This window comes from Coenobita brevimanus, chromosome 88 (assembly GCF_032717465.1).
Source record: "Coenobita brevimanus isolate Jiangsu-jjx chromosome 88, ASM3271746v2, whole genome shotgun sequence".
Lineage (NCBI taxonomy): Eukaryota > Metazoa > Arthropoda > Malacostraca > Decapoda > Coenobitidae > Coenobita > Coenobita brevimanus.
In genome coordinates, this window is record NC_137041.1 from 425,437 (window position 1) to 446,252 (window position 20,816).

The window sequence follows — 20,816 nt, forward strand, 5'->3', positions numbered from 1 at the left end:
AGTCGCCAAGTTAATGTCTGTTTAACTAACAACGTGGGTAGAATAATCATTCTCGAACGCAGTTGTATGCATGAACACAAAGTAACTTGTCAAACCAAACGACCTTGTGTTTAAAACTTACAGAAAATATTAAATAATTCAACAAAATGCAATAAAATATAATACTTAAATCTAAATACGAATTTTTGTTTATCTTGGTGACGGACCTTCTCGGACGGTGTGTAAACTTCTGTCCATTAATTTTAGATTTCTGTGTGTCTCGGGTCCTTGCCATTACTGTACTTGGTTCATCTGCTTCATAGTTCAACTATGATGTGTACCTGATGTGGGTGTGCAACCTTTGAGGCTTGTGGAGACAAGGTAAGTGGCAGCGGACAAGTTTTTCCCACTTTACCGTAGCCATCACGTCATCTTTACTCATCAACCGCGTATGCCAACCAGGACTGAGATTTGTTAGGGTTTTGGACAGTCTAGGTTATCCCGATGTTCTGTTTGTTTGTTTAATCAAACCTACCGGTAATCCACCTTCAAACTAATCAAATATATTTGTCAATCAAACCGAGTGTTACAAACCTAACCAAGCAGTTAACCTTACAAGCTTAAGAATGGGGTGCGACTCTCCAAAACTGCAAAAATACAAGCGAATGTTATGATCTACATTATGCCAACTGTATGACTTGTTTTTCTATGGGTCTTTGTATATGGCCACCAGCAAGGAGGAATGGGAAATTAAGATTACCGGCAGAGACTAATGCAGTACCAACTATAGGCCTATTCTGTATAGAGAATGGAGAGAAACATTATCATAAACGAGGGATCAGCACTCCCTTGAGGTAAAAGCACTTCAAGGCAAATTCAAGGAGTTTAATGATGTACCATATGGTAGTGAGACCTGGGCAGAAAAGAAAGAGAATATTCGTAGGCTGAGGTGTGCAGAAATGACAGTACATTGATGGATACATTATGTATAGTGTCCTTGACTGTGAGGCATGGTGGGGCTAATATTGCGGTTGAGGAGTTGAGAGGAAGGATGGGATTGGAATGTGTTGGTGCTGTGATGAGGAGGGGTAGATTGAGATGGTTTGGGCATGTTGAGAGGTTAGAAGATGACAGTTAGGTGCTTAAGATGAGAAGTTCTAACATCGAGGGTAGGGTTGCAGGAGGCAGACCGAAAAAGTCCTCTTAAGGATTGCTGTTTTGGTTAGTCACGCCCCTTAGTTAGGTTAGGGACAGTACAATAGGTTGAGTCAAGTAAGTTAGTGTATATTATAAAGTTAGGCCTATTGGGTTTGTTAGGTAGACTAGGTTAGTAAAAAAAAAAGGTAATTCTTAAGGCTACAGTACATAGGACTTCCTTTTAAAATTTAACAGAATTTTGTACCTATCTTTGAACTGTACCTTGTAAAGGCATTTTCATGTATTAAGGGGCCGGGAATGGATTTACATGCCTGTGTTTGAGAATTCTTCTCATAGTTAGACCTGCATTTGAAATGTTACTAATGATTATAGGAATGTTGTACCATATTAAGTGAAAGCAAGTTTACATTGTTGCACCAGTTCCATAGGCTTGGTGGTGAAACATGAGGTATGGCAGCTGATAGAGAACATTTTTGTTCCCACTACCATCCTGGCGTGTTCACTCAATATTACAGTTGTAGTAATGGCACATTTCCATCAGGTGAAAACAACACCATTTTACCACTTCCAGAGCCATGATGGAGAAACATGAGGTTCGCCAGCTGATTCAGAGCATCCCCATTGCCACCACCGTCCTGACACGCTCACCCATTATCTGGTCACAGGACAACAACATTGCCCTTGTCACACAGCATGGCACATATATCCTGGTTAGTTATACTCTATTTATGGTATCAGATTTGAGAGAAAGAGAGAGAGAGTGGAATCTTGGTTAGTTAAACTCTTTATTTATGGTAACTGATCTGTATGTGTGAGAGAGAGACAACATGGCACATATGTACTGGTTAGTTGCACTCATATTTTGCAAAGATTTTAACCTATTCATTACCATTGTGTTTGTAGTTAAATGCCATCACTTGGAAACTGGTATCCAGTATCTGAGAAAATAATATTTCCTCTTATTTTATAATACAACCAGTATAGATATGTTTGTAGCACTGATTAAAGTTAGTCTGAAATGAGTGTCCAGTACTACAGTATACAGTAGTTGGCATGTTTTTACCTGGTAATGATTCTTAACCCCTTTCAGCAGAGTTTATAGCCAAGTGTAATCAGATTGGATGATAAATTTGACTAGTAATCAGAGAGACCCATTCCTGCCTCATAACTAAGGCCTATTGAATTTCATACAACCACGACTTAGTATTCAAGTTGTGAGAGTGGCATAGTTCTATCAAAAGCAAGAAACCTGCTACAACCTAAATACAGTACTATATACCCCAGCAATGTAATATCTGCAAATATAAGTGCATTTAACACTGGCTGTTGTTTTACACTTACAGGTCTCATAATGAGTTTCAGTTGCATGGAAAAAAGAATTAAGAACTGAACAATTATACAGTTTTTGTAAGGTGAAAATATTGTACTGTAGTGAATTATTATTAGGTATCTTATAACTGAATTGAAGTATCTTACAAGTGACATAAAAATGACCGCAATAAGTAAAAGATGTCTGGTGTGTGTGGTGGTGGTGATATTAACTGTTTTATCCCATGTGTGGTGTTTGGACATCACCAAGCGTGTGTTTGGTGACAATACAAACTACCTTCCAGCGGCATTTGGCGACTTTAACTCAGACAAGCTGACGGATCTGTTTGTGGTGACTGAGGATGGGAAGACTGTAAAAGTGTTGGTCTCCCACAATGAACCTCCCCTCATGCATGCCAATTCACAGGAGATGCCAAACTGTACCTACAAATCCCTGAACATCCGTAGTGTTGTGCCAGGTGACTTTGATGGCAATGGGGAGATGGATGTGATGATTGTGTCTCTGAACAAGGATATCTCACCATTGTACCAGATTTTCATCCTCTGGGGCAACCTGGACAACATGACCTTAGACTGTGGCAAGGAGGATGTGCCCTTGCTTAGTCTATCAGGACAGCCACTAGTCATGGATTACAATGGGGATATGATACCGGACTTATTTGGGGAGAATGAAAACCATACCAGGATGTTTTGGGTGTTCAGTTCCCATAGAATTCCTCCTCAGCCTGTTTTGATGACCAAGGATACCAGCATGCCTCACCTGAAGCGACCTAGTTCGCATGGATTCGTTGACATGACTAACGACCTCGCAGCCGACTTGTGGGTCACAGCTGAGGGGCAGTTTGAAGTGTGGAAGATAACAGGCGATGGTTACGTGCTGGACAAGGTTATAAATCCCTCGGAATACATGAAGAGGATCGGACAGACTTCGTTTGCTGATGTCAACTTGGATGGCCACATTGATGCCTTAGTTCCTGCCTGCAAAGATGAGAGTTGCAAACAAAGTGCTGTTTTTGTACGTGATTACGAGAGTGACCTTTGGATTGATGTGGAGGTAAGCTTTGTTGATCAGTCTGGAAATACTTGGTCATACCCAACAGAAGTCAACAGTAAGTTCCGTCACTCAGACACAATCACCTTACACGTCGGTGATTTCAACCTCGATGGTTTCCCTGACTTCCTTGTGACCCTGTTCAATAAGGATAAAGCCAGGGTGACACTAATGGAAAATGCTCCGTGTGAAGACGCCAAGTGCCGGTACAAACGAAAGTTCATACCCCACTGGAATCTATTTGGGGAGTTTAACGACACTGTTCTTGGGACATTCTGTGACTTTGAAGAAGACGGGACGCTGGATGTGCTACTGGTGAGGAAAGGAGGAGATGACAAGTACCATCTGAGTGTCTACAAGGATGCCACTGAGTATGACGCAGTTTTTGTAAAGGTTAGTTCACTGTGCAGCTCATCTATGGAAAAAAAAAAAAAAAAAAAAAAAAAAAGGAAAAGAATGAAAATGTGTGGATAGTTAGGTCATCCACAATAAACTAAAAAAATTACATAAAAGAAAAATTGCCACAGAGATATTGCAGAAATCATGTAGCTTACAGCTATCATTCTATATGAAGTTATTAGTATACAACCTTACTTTACAACAGCTGTCAAAGTTCACAGTCAGTCTATAGCTAGATTCCTTAATCTTAAACAATTTTATCACTTAATAATTACCTCACTGTCACCCTGTTCTCTGACACCAGGCTGCCATCCCTCCAACTCACTACACTTAGTCACATAGTATACATCTCCACCCTATCCCCCAGCCTCAGCCTCAACCTTCCCGTCCATCGCTTTCACATTCTGTTTCTTAGTCAGTCTTTCATTCTCCATTCATTCTACATGACCAAATCATCTCTAGCTACTTTCAGTACGTTCAAGCACATACACATCATCACCTCAACACTCCTGAACCATCTCATATATCTGCCTGTTTCTCTCCTTGAACTCCACATACTTCTCTCAGATAACTCCCACTGTAAACTAAAGGGAAGATTTGGTACATCATACTTACCATATGTATTTGATTACTGGCCATGTGAATCCCAGCAGTTTAGATAATACTGTTATTACATTAACATAATCCTACTTTTGCACATGTGACTTGAGGATTCTAATAAATATGCATCAATATTGCAGGTTCTGATCCCAACAGGGCGTTGCTACGGTAGTGACTGTGAACGACACAACATCCCCTATGGCACCAACCAGCCAGGCCCGTCCATCACCTACACCATAACCACAGCCACAGGGGGCACTCAGAGATCTCGCGCCACACAGCTTCCCCAGACAGCCCACCACGCACTACACCTCCCCTACACAGTCTTCGGGTTGGGACGTAACTGGAATTTTGTCGAGGAGATGACCGTGGGGATCCCAAAAGCGAGGAACAACTCTGCCACCCTTACCGGTACCTTTACGCAGATCATCCCGAACTCCCAGCTAGTCGTCATTCCCTACCCGATGGCCTACCCAGATAAATGGGTCAGCAAGCTCTTCATAACGCCAAGCAAAGCCATGTTGATGACTGCAGGGGCGTTGGTGGGGACGTGTGTTTTCGTTGCGGCCATTATTGGCATCCTTCACCGTAGGGAGATGCAGCAGGACAGGAGGGAGAAACAACAGGATGCACATAAGTTCCATTTTGATGCCATGTAAAACAGTCTGTGTCATAAACCCCTTGAGTTTGGGTGGCAGCCCTTTAGTTTATTTCTGCTGAATGCATGCAATTTTATTTTGCTTCGGAAAGGCCTTTCATCTGGTCAGTCTGTCTTTATCCACATGCAAGTACCATATAAGTACTGTAGTATACTGTACTTGTTCTTTATATAAAGTATCAAGAACTGAAACAAGAGAATATTCAGTGCTGTAATGTTAAAGAGACTGTGAACTGCAATTAAGATTTTGATACTTGTTGCATATAGGAACTGTACTGAAGATCTGCTTTGTAAGTGCAGTATTACAAGAGACTTATTTTTCTTCTTATTTTATTTATATATACAGTACTGTACCGTATACACCACAAAACCATTTACTGTGCTGGGTGGTAACCATGTAACCAAATTATGGCGCCTGGTGACGTAGTGAGTAATTAAGGTGCTCCAGTCGGATGGAGCCTGTGTAGGTTTATATCCAACGAGTGGTTGGGGTTTATTGCTCATGTAATGCCGCACTGGAATGAGTGAAGCTGGTCACTGTCATCTTAAATGTCAGCACCAACTTGCCCAGCCCCGGGTTCCTATGCTCCTCATGGGTCAACATAGGCTTGGATGATGGATGGACGGATATATACAGTACTTATATATATATATTAGTACTTTAACATGGTCTAATATTGCCCTCTTGTCTTCGTACATACTGAGTTGTAGCAATAGATTAACACAAACATATGTTCAGTTAAGTGACATAAGCCATAAAAAGGATGAAAATCTGGACCAAATTAAGGTAAAAGAGGTGGCAATAACCTCCTCAGGCTGAGGATGTGATTTGTATTTTATTCTTGCTACTGTACCTCCAAGGATGTGTTTCACTTAGGAAGGATCTGTTGTACTGAAGAGGTTAATGGTTATTCTGTGTAACCTCCAGTTCAAGAAGCCTATCCTAAGGGGAAAAAAAAAATGATATTCAGATAACATGAGTAAAACAGAAAATGCACAGTCACCCATATACTGTAGGTACTGTATAAAGTTCCTCCTCCACTGCACAAGACAATTTCTTGTGTGTTGCAGCGATGAGTTGGTCGTGGTCGTCAGTGTCTACCCAAGATCATTTATTCATATCCTACTCCCACTACCACAGCCACACTCACTTCAGCAGACTGAGTTGTCCCCACAATATATAAGATACCCCTGTGTGAGCATGTGGTGGAGTGCCGTTTACAAACCATCCTGGACACCAGAGTATTAATTGGGGTAATGACTACAGTGCATTTAGTTTCATCAGTAAATGGAAAGGAATCAGTCTCTGGCTTGCTGATAATATAATGGAAAGATTGTGTTTAGGTGTCATATTGAAAATAAACTCAGACCAAAGATGGATCTGCATGTATCATTTTCCTTGCATTATATACCATGGAGTGCAAAAGTTGGTTCTATGTAAAGAGCTGAAAAATGGTACGGAACTGTGCAACATTTTTATGTGAAGCTGTTGGCCTGGGAATGTCTTTCTATTGTTTTCAGGGTAACACCAGATAATAATATTCAGATCAAAGCAAATTATACCATGCTTCCTGCCAAGGAATCCCTACCTTGAGGTTGGCCATTGTACAGCTGGAAGTAAAACCAAGTGCCAACACTCCCTAATTACTTTAGAGCAGTTGCAAAGGATAAACTCCTCAAATTTTGGTTTATTGAAATATATATGAGTAAACTTCCAATAAAGGAATTAATTTTTTTCAGTAGACCATTTGCTTATATAAAAACAGAGTACTGATGTGCTCTTATACCTGAAATGGACAGATATTGTGTGAGTGTGTAGATAGATGGTTACTGCATGCCCACCATAACAGGGGATGCATGCAAGCAAAGTTTAGAAGAGCAGTGACCAGATCAGTTGCAATAGAGCTGCAGCATTGTGATGTAGAGAGTGTCTGAAGAGAGTCAGTCTGAGTAAATGGCCACTACTTAGAGGTGATGAGCTGATTCACTCTAGCAGCAAGGAAACTCATCTCTACATCATAAATAAAGCTCATTGAATCTCATGTAACCACAGCATAGAATTAAATTTGTAGGAGTAGCCCAGACTGATCATTATGATGACAACGATGCTGATGACTGTTTCCTTGCCTACCCCAGGAGCTGGCATTGTCACCAGAAGAGTGCAGTCCAGCAGTCATGTTTACACGCTACTTCATCCCCATCCTTGATGGCCACTCGCCAGCAGCCAACCCAGGTGAGGAGCAGGTACACTGACATACAAATGTTGCATCCTGCTCCCAGCTACAATACTGTACATATCTTTGTGTGTGTGTGTGTGTGTGTATTCTTGAGTTAAGCCAGTCAAAGATATATGACAAAACATTTGCACCAATGCTAGAAATCTGGAAACTGAAAATGGAGTTTGTCAGCAGATAGTTTCAGGTGAAAGTCATTTGCAGGATAGGCTAGCATTTAAAGTAGCAGATGATGATAATTTACCCTCACCAGAAATGGATCTAGAGGATGCTCTTTGTGGATTGGAGAGCACCATGCTTTCCTTCCCAATGATGCTAGAAGAGGTTGTGTCATCACCTCAAAGGGCCATGGTTGAACAAGATCCTCGTTACGCCAAGTCCACACTGCCAGGGATGCCAGGAGGGGAGCCAATTCACAGGGGCTTCAGTAAAGGTGCCTGGTCTCCGTTTGGCATGGCAGAAAATGGGAGGTGAGTGACAGAGGAATGTGAGCAAGAAGACCACAATTGTATGTAAGTTGGTTTTTACAGGACAAAGGGGAGAGTTGGGAAATTTGTACACATTCCTCTCTCATAATTGTTTCTGGAATAGAGAATAGGATAAATAACATATTGTACAAGATAATTGTAAGGTATATAACTTATTTAACCTGACAGAGATCCGTAACCCATTTCATCACAGTTGATGATCAAGTGTAATCAAACTAGATGGTAAATTTGACAAGTAACCAAGGAAGCTCATTCATACCTGCTAGCTCAAGCTCACTGAATTTCATGCAACCACCACTTAGTATTCAAGTTCTAGGAATGGCCCAGTTCCATCATATTAATCCACCTGACTGTAGTATGCATGAAAAATCCACACTGCCAGAAATATCAGGAGACAAATTGATACTCAGGGGATTCAGTATTGTTATCTATGCAGTCCAAGTCAAATTTAAAGAGAATAAAGAACCTCTGTCTGTATCTATAGCCAGATGCATGTTTAAAGAGGTATAAAGAACATCTGTTTATCAATCCACACCCAGATGCCGTAATCCTGGAAGGTGGGCTCAAAAGAATTGCCTTCAAGTCATCATGTCCACTGACATCATCCTGCCCTGTATCCAAGCCACACACTCCTGTCTAATTTACTTCTTCACCCCATCCCTCCATCTCATCCTTGGTCTCCTCCTCCCCCCCCCCTTTCTACTCATTCATATACACTTTGTTACTCAGTTTGTTACTTTCCATCTACAAGCAATTTCCAAACCTTACCCTCACTCACTAAAGTCACTCCAACAGATGTATATTATGCCTGGTGACAAGGGATCATCGGCTCATCCTGTGTGGGTGTGTGGGTCGGCACTGGGTGGTTTTGGCCAGCCTGGCGGAGGAATGGTACCGCTACAATGCTTCACAGGCCTGGAAGCGCACAAACCTGCCCCCTTCGTCTCCTTCTCACCTTCACTATGCAGCTCGAATCACCCTCCTTGGAGTCTCGCGTATGTTTGCTTGACATCCCCACGTAAAAAAAAAATAATGTGCATCAAAATGATTAGTTACCATCATTTCTGGGAGATACTACCTTGGGAGTGAAGTTTAGGTACAAACTTGGTATTCAGCTACACAGTCCTCACTCTTAGGCAGGAAATTCTGCCACAGATAAATCAGGGTCCAAGCTTGTACTTTCAGTGTTGCTTTCATATTACACATTTTTTTCTCTAACTGATTCCAGCAGCTATTGAGAAGTACAGTAATTAGCTAGTTTTGGCACTTGATTTAGCTTCCATCCTAAAACAACATCGCCTGTACTATCTTGGCATTCCACAAGAGGAAGTATGATATGCTTCATTTTATTTGACCTGTAAAAGGATTACGATATAAAATGCTTCATGATTTTTTTTTTTTTTTTTTTTTTTTTTTTTTTTTTTTTTAAGGAGTTATAAGTTACAGTAAGAAGAATAACTAGTTTGTTCATGGTTTGGCAAAGGTGTTGTGAATGCCACTATACGAAAACGAAATAATTTTTTTAGGGGAGTTATATGTCTCAGTAGATGAATGACCAGTTGGTTATTTGTTGGCAGAGGTGTTATGGACACCAGTATATGAAGATCAAAGAGGGCGTTACAGCATGCTAATCACATTCATGGGGAAAGGCTGTGTCGTATTCTGGCGGATTGAGACAAACTTCAAGTCCGTGAAGCAAGCATCAATTTTCAGCGTGTGTGACTCCAACATGACCAATATCTCGGCAGCTCACTGGGACAGCCTTTCTGATAAATGTGGTATGTGATGAAGCTTTTATCTGTCTGTCCATCTGTCTTTTTATCTGTCTATCTATCTGTCCATTCATCCATCAATCCATCTCTGTCTGTCTGTCTATAGCCAGACACTTTAATTTTGGAAGGGGTGACCACAAACATATCACCTCCATGTCACCCTGTCCTCTGCCATCACACTGCTCTCTCTCCAGCTCACATTCCCCTCTCTCATCTATCTTTCCACCCCATCCTTCCATTCTATTCTCGGTCTTGCCCTCCATCTCACTTGTATATACACTTTTACTTTAATCACCTCTGATTATCTTCTCCATATTGTGTCACCTTTTTTATATCTTTCTGCTGTTAAAACTACAGTAAACCACTTAAAAATTGGCTGATAAAGTTCCATTACTACTTATAAAGCTGAATGACTAGTTTTTCCTTATGGAAAAGGGTATGACATTTTGGAATGCATCACCAAGCCTTGACAGGGACAGACTATACTATACTTTCTTCCATAATTTACCTTAAGGTAGTGTGGTAGGATAGAAAATGAGACACTGACTAGAAAAGTGTATCAGTATGTTAAGGAGGTGGAGTAGGAGAGGAGGAGTAGACTGTGTATGAGATGGAGGTATGGAATGAAGAAATGTATTGAGTGAAGGAAGTGTGAGCAGGAGGGAGGGCAGCCAAGTGACAGATGTTGGAGTAATAAGGAGGTGATTTGTTATTGGTCACCTCTTGTAGAAATAAGGCATATCACAGTAGATAGACAGGAGGACTGTAGGAGCCCAGGGCTAGTCAAGTTGGTCCTGAAATTTAAGATGAGAGTGACCAGCCTCACACATCTCTGAGTGACATTACATGAGGAGTAAGCCCAACCCACCCCTTGGATATAAACCTGCACAGGCTCAATCTGATTAGAGTGCCTTAATTACTCACTTAACCACCAGACACCATAATTTGGTTATATAGTTACCACCCAGCGTAGTAAATGGTTTCCTGGTATACAGAAAACCATTTGTCTTGTCACTCAGTGTGGAGTCACCCATTGACAGAAGGAAGAGAAAAGAATGAAGGAAAGAAAGACAGACAAGGAAGAAAGGAACCTTCTAATTAGGTTGTTCCTTGCTCTTTGAATCTACCTTACCCAATCCTTAATCTGGATGATGATGATAATACAGAATCAGCATCCTCATGATACATTGTTTATTGTTTGGTATTGGAGAGAGATACCTTCATGTGCTGGCACCAATATACCTGGGCAGCCTCTCTGCTTGATTATACACTAATCCCTAAGCTTACTTGCTGGCCCCTGAAACAAAGATGGTGGACAGCAGGATTAGAGGCAGCAGCATCCTGCAGTTCACTGGGATTCTATTCAGATGAACCTGGGGCTACAACCACTTCTGCTACTAAATACTTTTTTCTTTTTTTTTAAACAGGTTATCTTATTGTAGGCAACAGCAGTGGACAGATCAAGATATTTTTCTGCCAGTTTAACAGCAGTGATGTTTACTTCAAGAAACTGGGCTTCATATGGGAGAGCACAGATATGTAAGCATCAGTCTTATATCTCTTGTAGTACTGGAGAGGGATGCCTTCTTGACTGGGTGACTCTGATGTATGGTTTTACAAATGTTCCTCATTCCCCTCCCTGTCCCCCCAGAAGAGGTTGGTGGACTGCAGGAGAAGGATAGCTTCAGTCTGCAGTTCACCACATTCATGATCATATGTGCCTGAGGTGCAGCTAATACTGCTACTGTCACTTCTGCATTGCATACTGATATTCTAACTATGTACACTTAAATACAAAAGTTTGCCAGATATTTCACCTTCCGTTACTTCCTCACTTGCCTCTGTTGCGTAATACAGTACAGGTATTCCTAAGCTGCCAGGGAATTGGTGTGTTTCTTTGTATGAATATTCCATTTAAGACAACCATTACCATTTGCATCATCTTGAGTGGTGTTTTGTGAGCAATATACCTGAAGCATTTCGTAAACCCTATTGGGCCACCAGATGTGGCCCACTAGAGCACCATAACCCACTAAGCTGCCAGGCATCACCATTACTTATACAGTTTCATTTTTGTCAGGCTAAGTGTGCGTCACATCCATATGACTCATGTTGATGCCTGGCAGTATCTGGTGATATTCTCCAAGCACAATATCGTCATGGCATCATCTGTGTCGTTGTCCGAGGCATCGCTTTCTGTCAGCCACACTTCACACGTCTTCATTGGGGATCTAGAAGTCTCAGGTATAATGTTGGTATATACAATATAATTTTCACATTAACATGGCCCAGATTTTTGTCCTTTGGTGGCTTACTTCACATAGCTTAGTGGCAGAGAAAGATAATACTGTACTACTGTGTGAATCTACATCCTATCCAACATTTTCCATCCGTCTTGCGTATTTTCCACCAACTTATCTCTCTCTATATGTTGCCATCTCCTTAACACTTTCACAGTCTTTGGAGGTGGATCCACATCCAACCTGAAGGTGTCCAACCCACTCTTTGGAAGCCGATCCACATCCAAACAAAGAAATGTTCACTGTAAATGAGGAATTGCGTCTAGTGTCCTGAAATTTTGTCTGATATTGGCTTGATTGAATTTCCAGTTCAGTGATTCCATTTTCATCCATCATCCAATCCTACATTGCCCCATGAGGAGCGTAGGAGCCTGGGACTATGCTGTTGGTCCCGACATTTAAGATGAGAGTGACCAGTCTCACTCATCCCTGAGTGGCATTACATGAGCAGTCAACCCGAACCATCCCTTGGATATAAACCTTCAGTGGCTCAATCCAACTGGAGCGCAATAATTACCCACTAAACCACCAGGTGCCAAAATTTGGTTATATGGTTACCATCCAGCATAGTGTATGGTTTCCTGGTGTACAGGAAACCATTTGGCTCGTCACTCAGTGTACAGTCACCCACAGGACGAAGGAAGAGAAAAGAATGAAGGAAGAAAGACAGAAGAGGGAGTGTAAAGTCACTGTAGGCAGATAGACAAGGAAAGAATGAAGGCAAGAAAGACAGAAGAGGATGGAAGGAAAGAAGGATGGAGGAGAGGAAAGGGAAGACACCCAAGAGCAGCACTACATTGAGTGAGTGGATGGTGAGCACCCCCACCGACCACAAAGCTTTCAAGGGAAAATTTTAAAATGTGAGCAGAAAAAGAGCATAGGAAAAGAAAGTGGTATAAACATTCTTATAGACTCTGTCAGCTTATACTTGTCATAACTATTTTACTTTATGAAATATCACTTTCTTTTTTCTTTCGTCTTATTCAACAAAGTCTCAGATTTCTAAAGGTATAAAAACAGATCTGCTAATCCAAATATTTTGGGATGAAAAAATGATTGGAGTAGAAAAAACTCCAGCGAGCAGATTTGGCATAAACATTCTTAGGCACTCTTTCAACTTATACTCATTATAACTATTTTGCTTTAGCCAATATCACTTTCTTTTTTCTTTCATCTTATTCTACAGAGTCTCAGCTTTCTAATGGTGTAAAAAGAAATTGACTAATCCAAATATTTCAGGATGAAAAGATGATCTGAAAAGAAAAAACTCAAGGGCACGGCAGGACAGGTGGGAGGTCGAGAGGGAGGGGGGGGGAACAGGAGAGTTCTGCTGTAGGGGAGTTAGACTGCGAAAATGTTAATCCAATAATGGGTGGCCACAAACAAATCACCTCAACATCACCCTGTCCTATACCATTTGGCCGCCCTCCCATCAGTTCGCACTGTCCTCCACTCCATTCTTCCTTAGTCTCATTTTTGGTATTTTCTGATTTGTCTGATTTCCAGGTATCATCCCATTTGAGAACCACAATATCTACATATCATCAAAAGATGGTCTGGTGAAGCACATCCGCCTGCATGTCACAGAGGATGGGGACACAGCCATTGAGGAAAGGGAGATGGTGTTCAGCTCAGATGATGTTTTGTACTCGGGAATGGCCAGCTCTCCAAACTCCACACTTATTGCAGTGTTTGAGATGTATGTCATTTATTTACTTACCGGTATTTATTTATTTTTTGCAATATTTTCATCTGGCAAAACCCCCTTCCCCTTTTCACCAGAGATGATGGCCAAGTGCAGTCAGATTGGAGGTTGGATTTGACAGGTAACCAAGGAAACTCATTCCTGCCTCATAACTCACAGGCACTAATATTTTATGTAACCACAAGTATTCTGGTTAAGAAAGTGGCCCAGTTCTCAGGTGGAAACAAACTGGCCATAAGCACAGTACTGTGCTTGATCATCTTTTACTCCTTCACCCCATCAGTGTAGTTTTTGTTTATTCTTCTTATGGGATACTTTTGAAATTATGCTTAAGAACTGCTGGCTCTCCTAATGCCACACTTACTGTTGTGTTTAGTAATATTTCTCTGCTGTTTCTGAACTTTGATTATATAGGTACAAGAAGGGTTAATAATTCTTCTGCCATTCTGCTGTGTCTGCCTCACACTTAGTTGGGAAAGTCTTCCTAATCTGTACTAGGAGACGTCCAGTGCTTAATGCTTTATTTGTGATGTATGTTACTTCTATGATGTGCTTGATTTTGATTATCCAAACTCATATTTATCTTGAAGTCTGATGAGGCATAATATAAAAGTGTTTCACTTTGTATAGTATTGAACAGATGCAGTGTATATGTAAGGAAATGCACATGGCACAGCAGTCAATACAATAGCTCTTTCTATACAAGTGTTTGTGATATAGAAGAGAAAAAATCAGGCATAACTGGTCACTCTTATCTTTAGTGTCAGGACTGGGTAGCCTAGCCCCAGGACCCAATGCTTTTACTGGGGCATTAAAGGATTGGATGATGGATGGATGGTTTTGCATGTGAGGTAGTCAAGATATTTGATGAGTGAATGGAAGTGTGCCCATTTCACTAGGTACTCACACATATACAGTCTTCTAGTTAGTCTCTTATTCTCCATTCCTCCTGCATAGCCAGACCATCTCAGGGTACTTCTCCAGCACATCCACATCGATACTGCAATGCTCTTTAACATCCTCATTTGTCTTTCTCTTTGTTGACATGCACCTGTAAAAAATCTAAAATAAATGTTTATCTTTCAGGATCAAGGTAGCCTATGACCATCTGGTGGAGCGTGAACCAACCCTGGTCAACATCTACCGGCTGGGAGATGCGGCAAAGCTCACTCAGTCCCTCTTTGAAAGTCCCAAAGATGTGCATCAAAATGCTGACATCTTTGAGAGTCTCAGGTAAGTGTCTACTTCCTGGATCATTGCTAATTTTTGTGTTTGCTGCTGTTACATTTATTAAGTAGGGCACATGCAGGCTTTCTGACTCCCCACAAAATAACATGCATTTAAAAGCTCATACTCTCATGAGTTCAGGAAAGTATGGAACATAAGCTATAATTCTAATTACAGGCAGTTGAAAAGATTAGGAGAAATACACTGAGGTGGTTTGGACATGTGGAGAGAATGGAGAATCAAAGACTGAATAAGAGGGTGTATGTAGGTGAGGTGGAGGGAGGGAGAGGGAGGGGTAGACCGAGGATGAGGTGGAGGGATGGAGTTGAGAGGTATATGAGGGAGGAGGGGGTGAATTGGGGGGGAGGGGAGTCAAATGGTGGGTGACAGAGTGACTTGGAGGCATTTTGTCTGCGGCCACCCTTTGCGGGATTAGGGCGTCGGGCTATAGATAGATAGATAGATAGATAGAATATAAAAATGCTCACAAGATCCCAAGCGCTGAGTGGTAGATATTATGCTGACGATACCATTAGCTAAGAAGTGACATAATGTCATGATGTTGATTCATCCCTTCAGAGTTAGTATCTGCAAATGTGACCATTTGCTTATCAACTTCGTTCAGTCGAGTGAGATAGGAGAACAGCCAGTGTGTTGGTAGTTCACTCTTGGTTGACCAAGTTATCCCCCATCCTTCTTTCAGGGGATAGTGAGGGAGTTGAGGAACATTTAAAATGATTTTCTGTTTCTTTTCAGAATTAGCACATGTAGAAATGGCCAGCCAGTAAGTGTGTTGCAATGTACTACTGGCTTACGAAGATAGGTACCATCCTCCTTTTGACAGATAGGGAGGGAGTTGATGGAGATTTAAGGTGATGATCTGTACCTTTTTTAGAATCAGCATCTGCAAAACTGGCCACTGTCCCATCAACTTCCTCCAGACAGGTGAGATAGAAGACCAGCCACTGAGTGTGTTGAAGGTGCACTACTGGCTGACCAAGATTGCCAGGAGCTGTGGCATCACAGATGACGCAGTTCTTGGTACGTTGGTAAGTGTGATTTGACCTCGTCATTTTTGTTTAATCCTCGTAGTTCAGTGTGAGGGGTTAGAGAGGGATATCTTCCTAATTGAGCTTTTTCACTTAGGCCTAATTTCTGATTATAGCACCGTGCAGTTTGGGATCAAGAGATTTGCAAAACTGAATTTTTTTGAAAACTGCAATTCTTTCATCATTGTCAGTTGTACAGTATGTACAGGCATCCACATGCATGGCATTCCCTTCAGTAATTATTAGATGCCTACCGTCAAACTGTTTGGAGACTGTAGGTTTGTATGGTTCCATCAGTACGTCCGTCAGCTTGTCCGCAGTTTCATGTCTGCTCTTTAACTTCCACATGCATGGATAGATTTTTATATAACATCACACAATTGTTCCCCATACCAAGACAGTATGTCGTGTGCAACAACCAGCTTTCTACTCCCAAGGTCAAGGTCTTTACATACCCACATTGTGTACACAGTACATACATATTTCTAAACCCACATTGTTTATTCAGCACATATAATATGTATGGTTATCATCCAGTAGGGAACTTAGTATTGCATGGCAATACTTCATTCACTTGTTGTATATATGCCCTAGTTCATTGTCCCACAGTTATAGTTTTTTTAGAGTTCTAGTATGAAAATTTGACAATAAATAATGGTGCATTTTGTGTGTAGGGGCAGTATTGCAGAATAAAAAGCAGGGAAATTAGCTTCATGGGACAGGATGAGTGCAGCTTGAGCCATTGTGGGTGACTGTACACTATAGCAGCACCTTTTAAACATAGTGGAAGAAAACTAGAAGTTCTGTGAGTTATAACTATATTCTTTAAAAAAATTTCTTCAGTAAGATGACTCTCCAAATTCTTTAGGTAACAGGTATTTTTGGAAATTTGCAATTCAGATTTTGGGAACAACACTTTAATGAAAATTTTAGTTTATTCTTGCTATTTATTTAAGTGATTAGGTGGGTGGCTACAGCTAACCCTGTAATATTGTTTTTTCTTTATTTTAACCATTCCTCACATCATCCTTAGGCGGAAAAAGAAGTCATGATGATGATTTCTATGATGATGATGATGGTGTATGTTTTTCAGAGTGAAGTGGAACCAGTGTTGCAAAAGGCTATCCTGGAAAATTCTATTCTTAATACCCTGAGATTTTGTGAAGGAGATCAACCCAAGGCAGGCAGTGTTGTGCAGTCCCTGATTCAGATATGTGACTGGATCAGGAGACATGACCCAGCGAATGCAGCCATGGTAGAGGTTAGTGTGACTTGTAGCTGCTATTACTATTGTTGTTTGTGTTGTTGTTGTGGCCCCAGGCTCACCTGCATGTGAACCAATTGGACTGCAGGGAAATGTGTGCTGGAAAGAGTGAAGCAAAAGTGAAGTATTGAGGTGTAGGGGCCTGAGGCTAGGTTGCTGTAGTCAGGTATATACAGCATGTCCATATTTTGTAACTGGGATGCATTTGTGAAAATCAGTCATATAACAATTGATCATATAATGAACTTAGCACTGTAGAGATTGTATAGGTGAGAAAAATGATTGTATAACAAGAAATCAAGCATTACAGCAATTATAAAACAAAAAATAATCATCAAGCAAAATTCTCATTGATGGTATAAGCAATTGATCTTATAAGGAGCCATCGTATAACAAGGGTGTCTAGTAATATATTTTCCAGTGTGGTATTGGTACCTGCCACTTGATTTATTCATCCTTGGAGGGACATGTCAAACCAGAGAAGTTGTGTAAAGCCTTCCTTAACCCTTTCACAGCCAAAATGGTGCTGGAGAGGAATACCTTCATGTGGTGGCAACAGTATGATTGGGTGATGGAGCTGCCTTGATATACAATTGTTCCATGTCTCCCTCCCTACCCCTGAAAAGTGGATGTTGAACTGCTGGAGAAGGGCAACTTTCAGTCTGCTGTAGATGAGCCTGTAGCTGCTACTCCTGCTACTATTTTTTTTTCTCCCCCAGGATCCTAACTGCTACATTCTTTAGTGGGAATTAAGGTTGGGATGGTGATGATGATGATGATGATGATGGTGGTGGTGGTGGTGGTGATATGCTAAATGACCCTATATTTTTACAGAAGAAACTGAAGAAGTTGGGTGGTTTCAAGATGGAGCTGTGCCCTGTGTGCAAGAAAGAAGTTCCTCTCGACTTCCTGACGCATGGTCGATGCAGCAGCGGTAAGTTGTTATTGTTGTGACCCCAGACTTATGCCGATGTGAACCTGGTGGACTACAGACTGAAGTTAGCCTCCTCTTGCAGTTCACCATACTTCTTTGGGAGGATAAAGAGGTTTGGATGATGATGGTGATGATAATGATGATGGTGATGATGATAATTTACATCTCACCACACCATTTTCTTTCCTCACCAGGCCACACACTGCCACGTTGCTGCTGGACTCTGCTGCTAACTGAACCAACCATCATGTGTCCACGCTGCCGAGTGTATTGCCACAAGGATTCTGACTGTACGTATCAAGGTTTCCTGTTTTTCATGTACTGCCACAAGGATTTGGATTGTTCAATTGCCTCTGGTTACAAGCATTGCAAGAGAGGATGTGTTGGGGGTTTGTGGCACCAGTGTATTTGTTTTTGCCTTTTGTCCGCTGTGGTCTTACCATTGTCATGAGGTTGTTTTAGCACAGTAGATAGGAGACATAAAGCAAATACATTAGTGTCTCATGAGACCTCCAACTCACCACCCCCTGTAGTACTCACAGGTGGAGGCAGCTGTACATATCAGATGTCGTTATTCTTGTCAGTTAAGGATCCAGCACCTTCTCCTTAGCAGTTTATTTTTATTTATTGCTTATTAATGATCCCATCTAATTTATTCATGCACTTTGAATTAAAAAGACATAAACCATATACATATTAAGTACCAGTAGTAAGGTATAATAGACAAAATAAATCACTGAGAAAAAGGTGCTAGGGTGCATTTGTAACTGATGAGGATGCAGGCAATGGTTCACTGGTACTCGGCCTGCAAAATTATTTCACCCCAGTGACATATTTTTCCCTCTTTTTTTTCCCATCTGCTGATAGTTTTATTCAACATGGGAAGGCTTGAGGAGAAATGACTTGAGATGGTTTGGATTTGAAGATAGAATGGATAATGAGAGATTGACCAGGAAAGTATTATGAATGTGAGTTGTAGGGGAAGGGCAAGAGAGACACTGAAGATGAGATAGAAGGATGAGGTAGAGAAGTACTGGTATATGAGGGAGGGAGGTGTGAGAGAGAGGGCAGACCTATGGTGAAAGACAGGGTGACATGGAGGCCCTGGTATATTGTATGACCAGACAGTCTCTGTTATATTTTTCAGACTGTATATAACATTTTCGTGAACAGCATTCATTTTTTAATGGAGAATACAGAGTAAGAAGATTTTCTGCATTACAAGAGTTTCTGAACAATGTATTTGGGGGGATTTAACTTCTGGACAGCCATCAGTGTAATATCTCTTTATTAGTCTATAGCTAGATGCCTTAATCTTGGAAGAGGCAGCCACAGCTGAATTGCCTCCATGTCACCATGTTCTCTGCCATCAGGGTGCCTTCTCTCCAGCTCACCTTCCCTCTCTCTGATACCTCTCCATCCCATCCCGCTATCTCATTTGTGGGGCCCTCCTCACTCACATCTATTCTCCTACTCAATCTTTCCTTTTCCATTCTCACCACACTTCTAATGTTTCTCACCACTATACAGTAGTATCATGTTGAAAATTAATACTCTACCCATTCTATCCAACAGTTTTGAGTGGTACGAAGGGTGAATACTGCTGCACCTATTGCGATGGCTTCATGAGGAAACAACTGGTGGGCAGGAATTAGATACTCGTACAGCAGCAACAGAAGCAACAGTATCCTGTGTGAGTTTTGCGACATTAGTGGGATAGGCATTGTAGCAGCTGGATGGCTAACATGAGACAATGGCTGGCATCTCTTCTATATGTGCTCAAACTGTATAGAATCAAGAAAGAGAAAAGGAGACCAAGAAATTATGGGATCTCACATTTGGATACTTTATTACTACAGTATACACGTTCAGAAACAGAAAAGGAAAATAAGAAAGTACTGGAGTTGATGTTTGTTTACATCTCTGATAGACTTTTTCAAGCCATATTGAATCCACAATCAGGAAAGGAACACATGAAAATAAAAGAAAGTGGGTGTCTCTAATATGTATGGTCAGGCCTTGTAGAATCCAGAAATAGAAAAGGAAAGCAAGAAAGTATGGGAAATCCTTGTCATAGTGCCAAGCTGTTCACATTAATGAAGCAGTAGAGACCACAACCAAGAATTGGTCATACTACACACTCATGTGTTTATTATATAGACTTATGATTTCTTTGTTTCACAAGCTATGTCATCCACAGAGCTGCTTTGTAACACAAACCTGCAGAAGTGCTTTTCAGATGCACAGGAGTACTGAACATTTTGTCAGTAATGGGAATATGGATTGTCAGTTTTTAAAGTTATTTTCATACCATTATGTGTAAAGAAAATACTGTTTATTTATTTATTTTTTATTTTATTTGTATATACAGTAATACTGAGCAGGATATAAACTTATAAAGTGATATTGCAGAAGTTATGATCCCTGTCAGTGTTTATTAACTTTTGAATGAAATTTATAAACTTATTCTCATTGAGAATGAAAATAATCTTTACTCATAATAGTGTGCTTATCTTTGAGTATCACCTTGTGTGCTTCCTTGTAGCATCAGTGGAAATCAGTAAATATGACCGTGACAGATACACTGTAGAAACTAAATGTTAAGCAGAGACAGCAGCAAAGTCCAAAATTTTGTCAGCTGTGCAGTGACAGCTGTCACCAAAACAGCT

At 41.0% G+C, this 20,816-nt stretch overlaps 1 protein-coding gene across 2 annotated transcripts; it reads left to right on the forward strand.

The window, feature by feature from the left end:
• Window positions 1–265: 265 nt before the first annotated feature.
• LOC145411203 (T-cell immunomodulatory protein) lies at window positions 266–20,572 on the forward strand. 2 transcript variants are annotated; one of them, XM_080281269.1, is made up of 15 exons: window positions 266–360; window positions 1,709–1,847; window positions 7,311–7,407; window positions 7,662–7,878; window positions 8,692–8,891; window positions 9,474–9,674; window positions 11,096–11,207; window positions 11,749–11,912; window positions 13,475–13,667; window positions 14,760–14,906; window positions 15,796–15,949; window positions 17,043–17,210; window positions 18,048–18,147; window positions 18,342–18,437; window positions 19,723–20,572. In XM_080281269.1, the coding sequence occupies exons 2-15, from the start codon at window positions 1,713–1,715 to the stop codon at window positions 19,800–19,802; spliced, it is 2,064 nt and encodes a 687-aa protein (XP_080137395.1). In that variant the 5' UTR covers window positions 266–360; window positions 1,709–1,712; the 3' UTR covers window positions 19,803–20,572. The 2 variants fall into 2 exon arrangements, with proteins under 2 accessions (XP_080137395.1, XP_080137394.1); XM_080281268.1 differs by lacking the exons at window positions 266–360; window positions 7,311–7,407; window positions 7,662–7,878; ... (9 more) ...; window positions 18,342–18,437; window positions 19,723–20,572 and adding exons at window positions 2,481–3,910; window positions 4,657–6,552 and having other exon boundaries at window positions 1,770–1,847.
• Window positions 20,573–20,816: the final 244 nt, after the last annotated feature.

Coding starts and splice junctions, on each gene's coding strand:
- LOC145411203 (XM_080281269.1), top strand. CDS start 1,713: ATGATGGAGAAACATGAGGTTCGCCAGCTGATTCAGAGCATCCCCATT. Junction 7,879..8,691: donor GGCATGGCAGAAAATGGGAG/GTGAGTGACAGA, acceptor TCACTCCAACAG/ATGTATATTATGCCTGGTGA. Junction 17,211..18,047: donor CGAATGCAGCCATGGTAGAG/GTTAGTGTGACT, acceptor ATATTTTTACAG/AAGAAACTGAAGAAGTTGGG.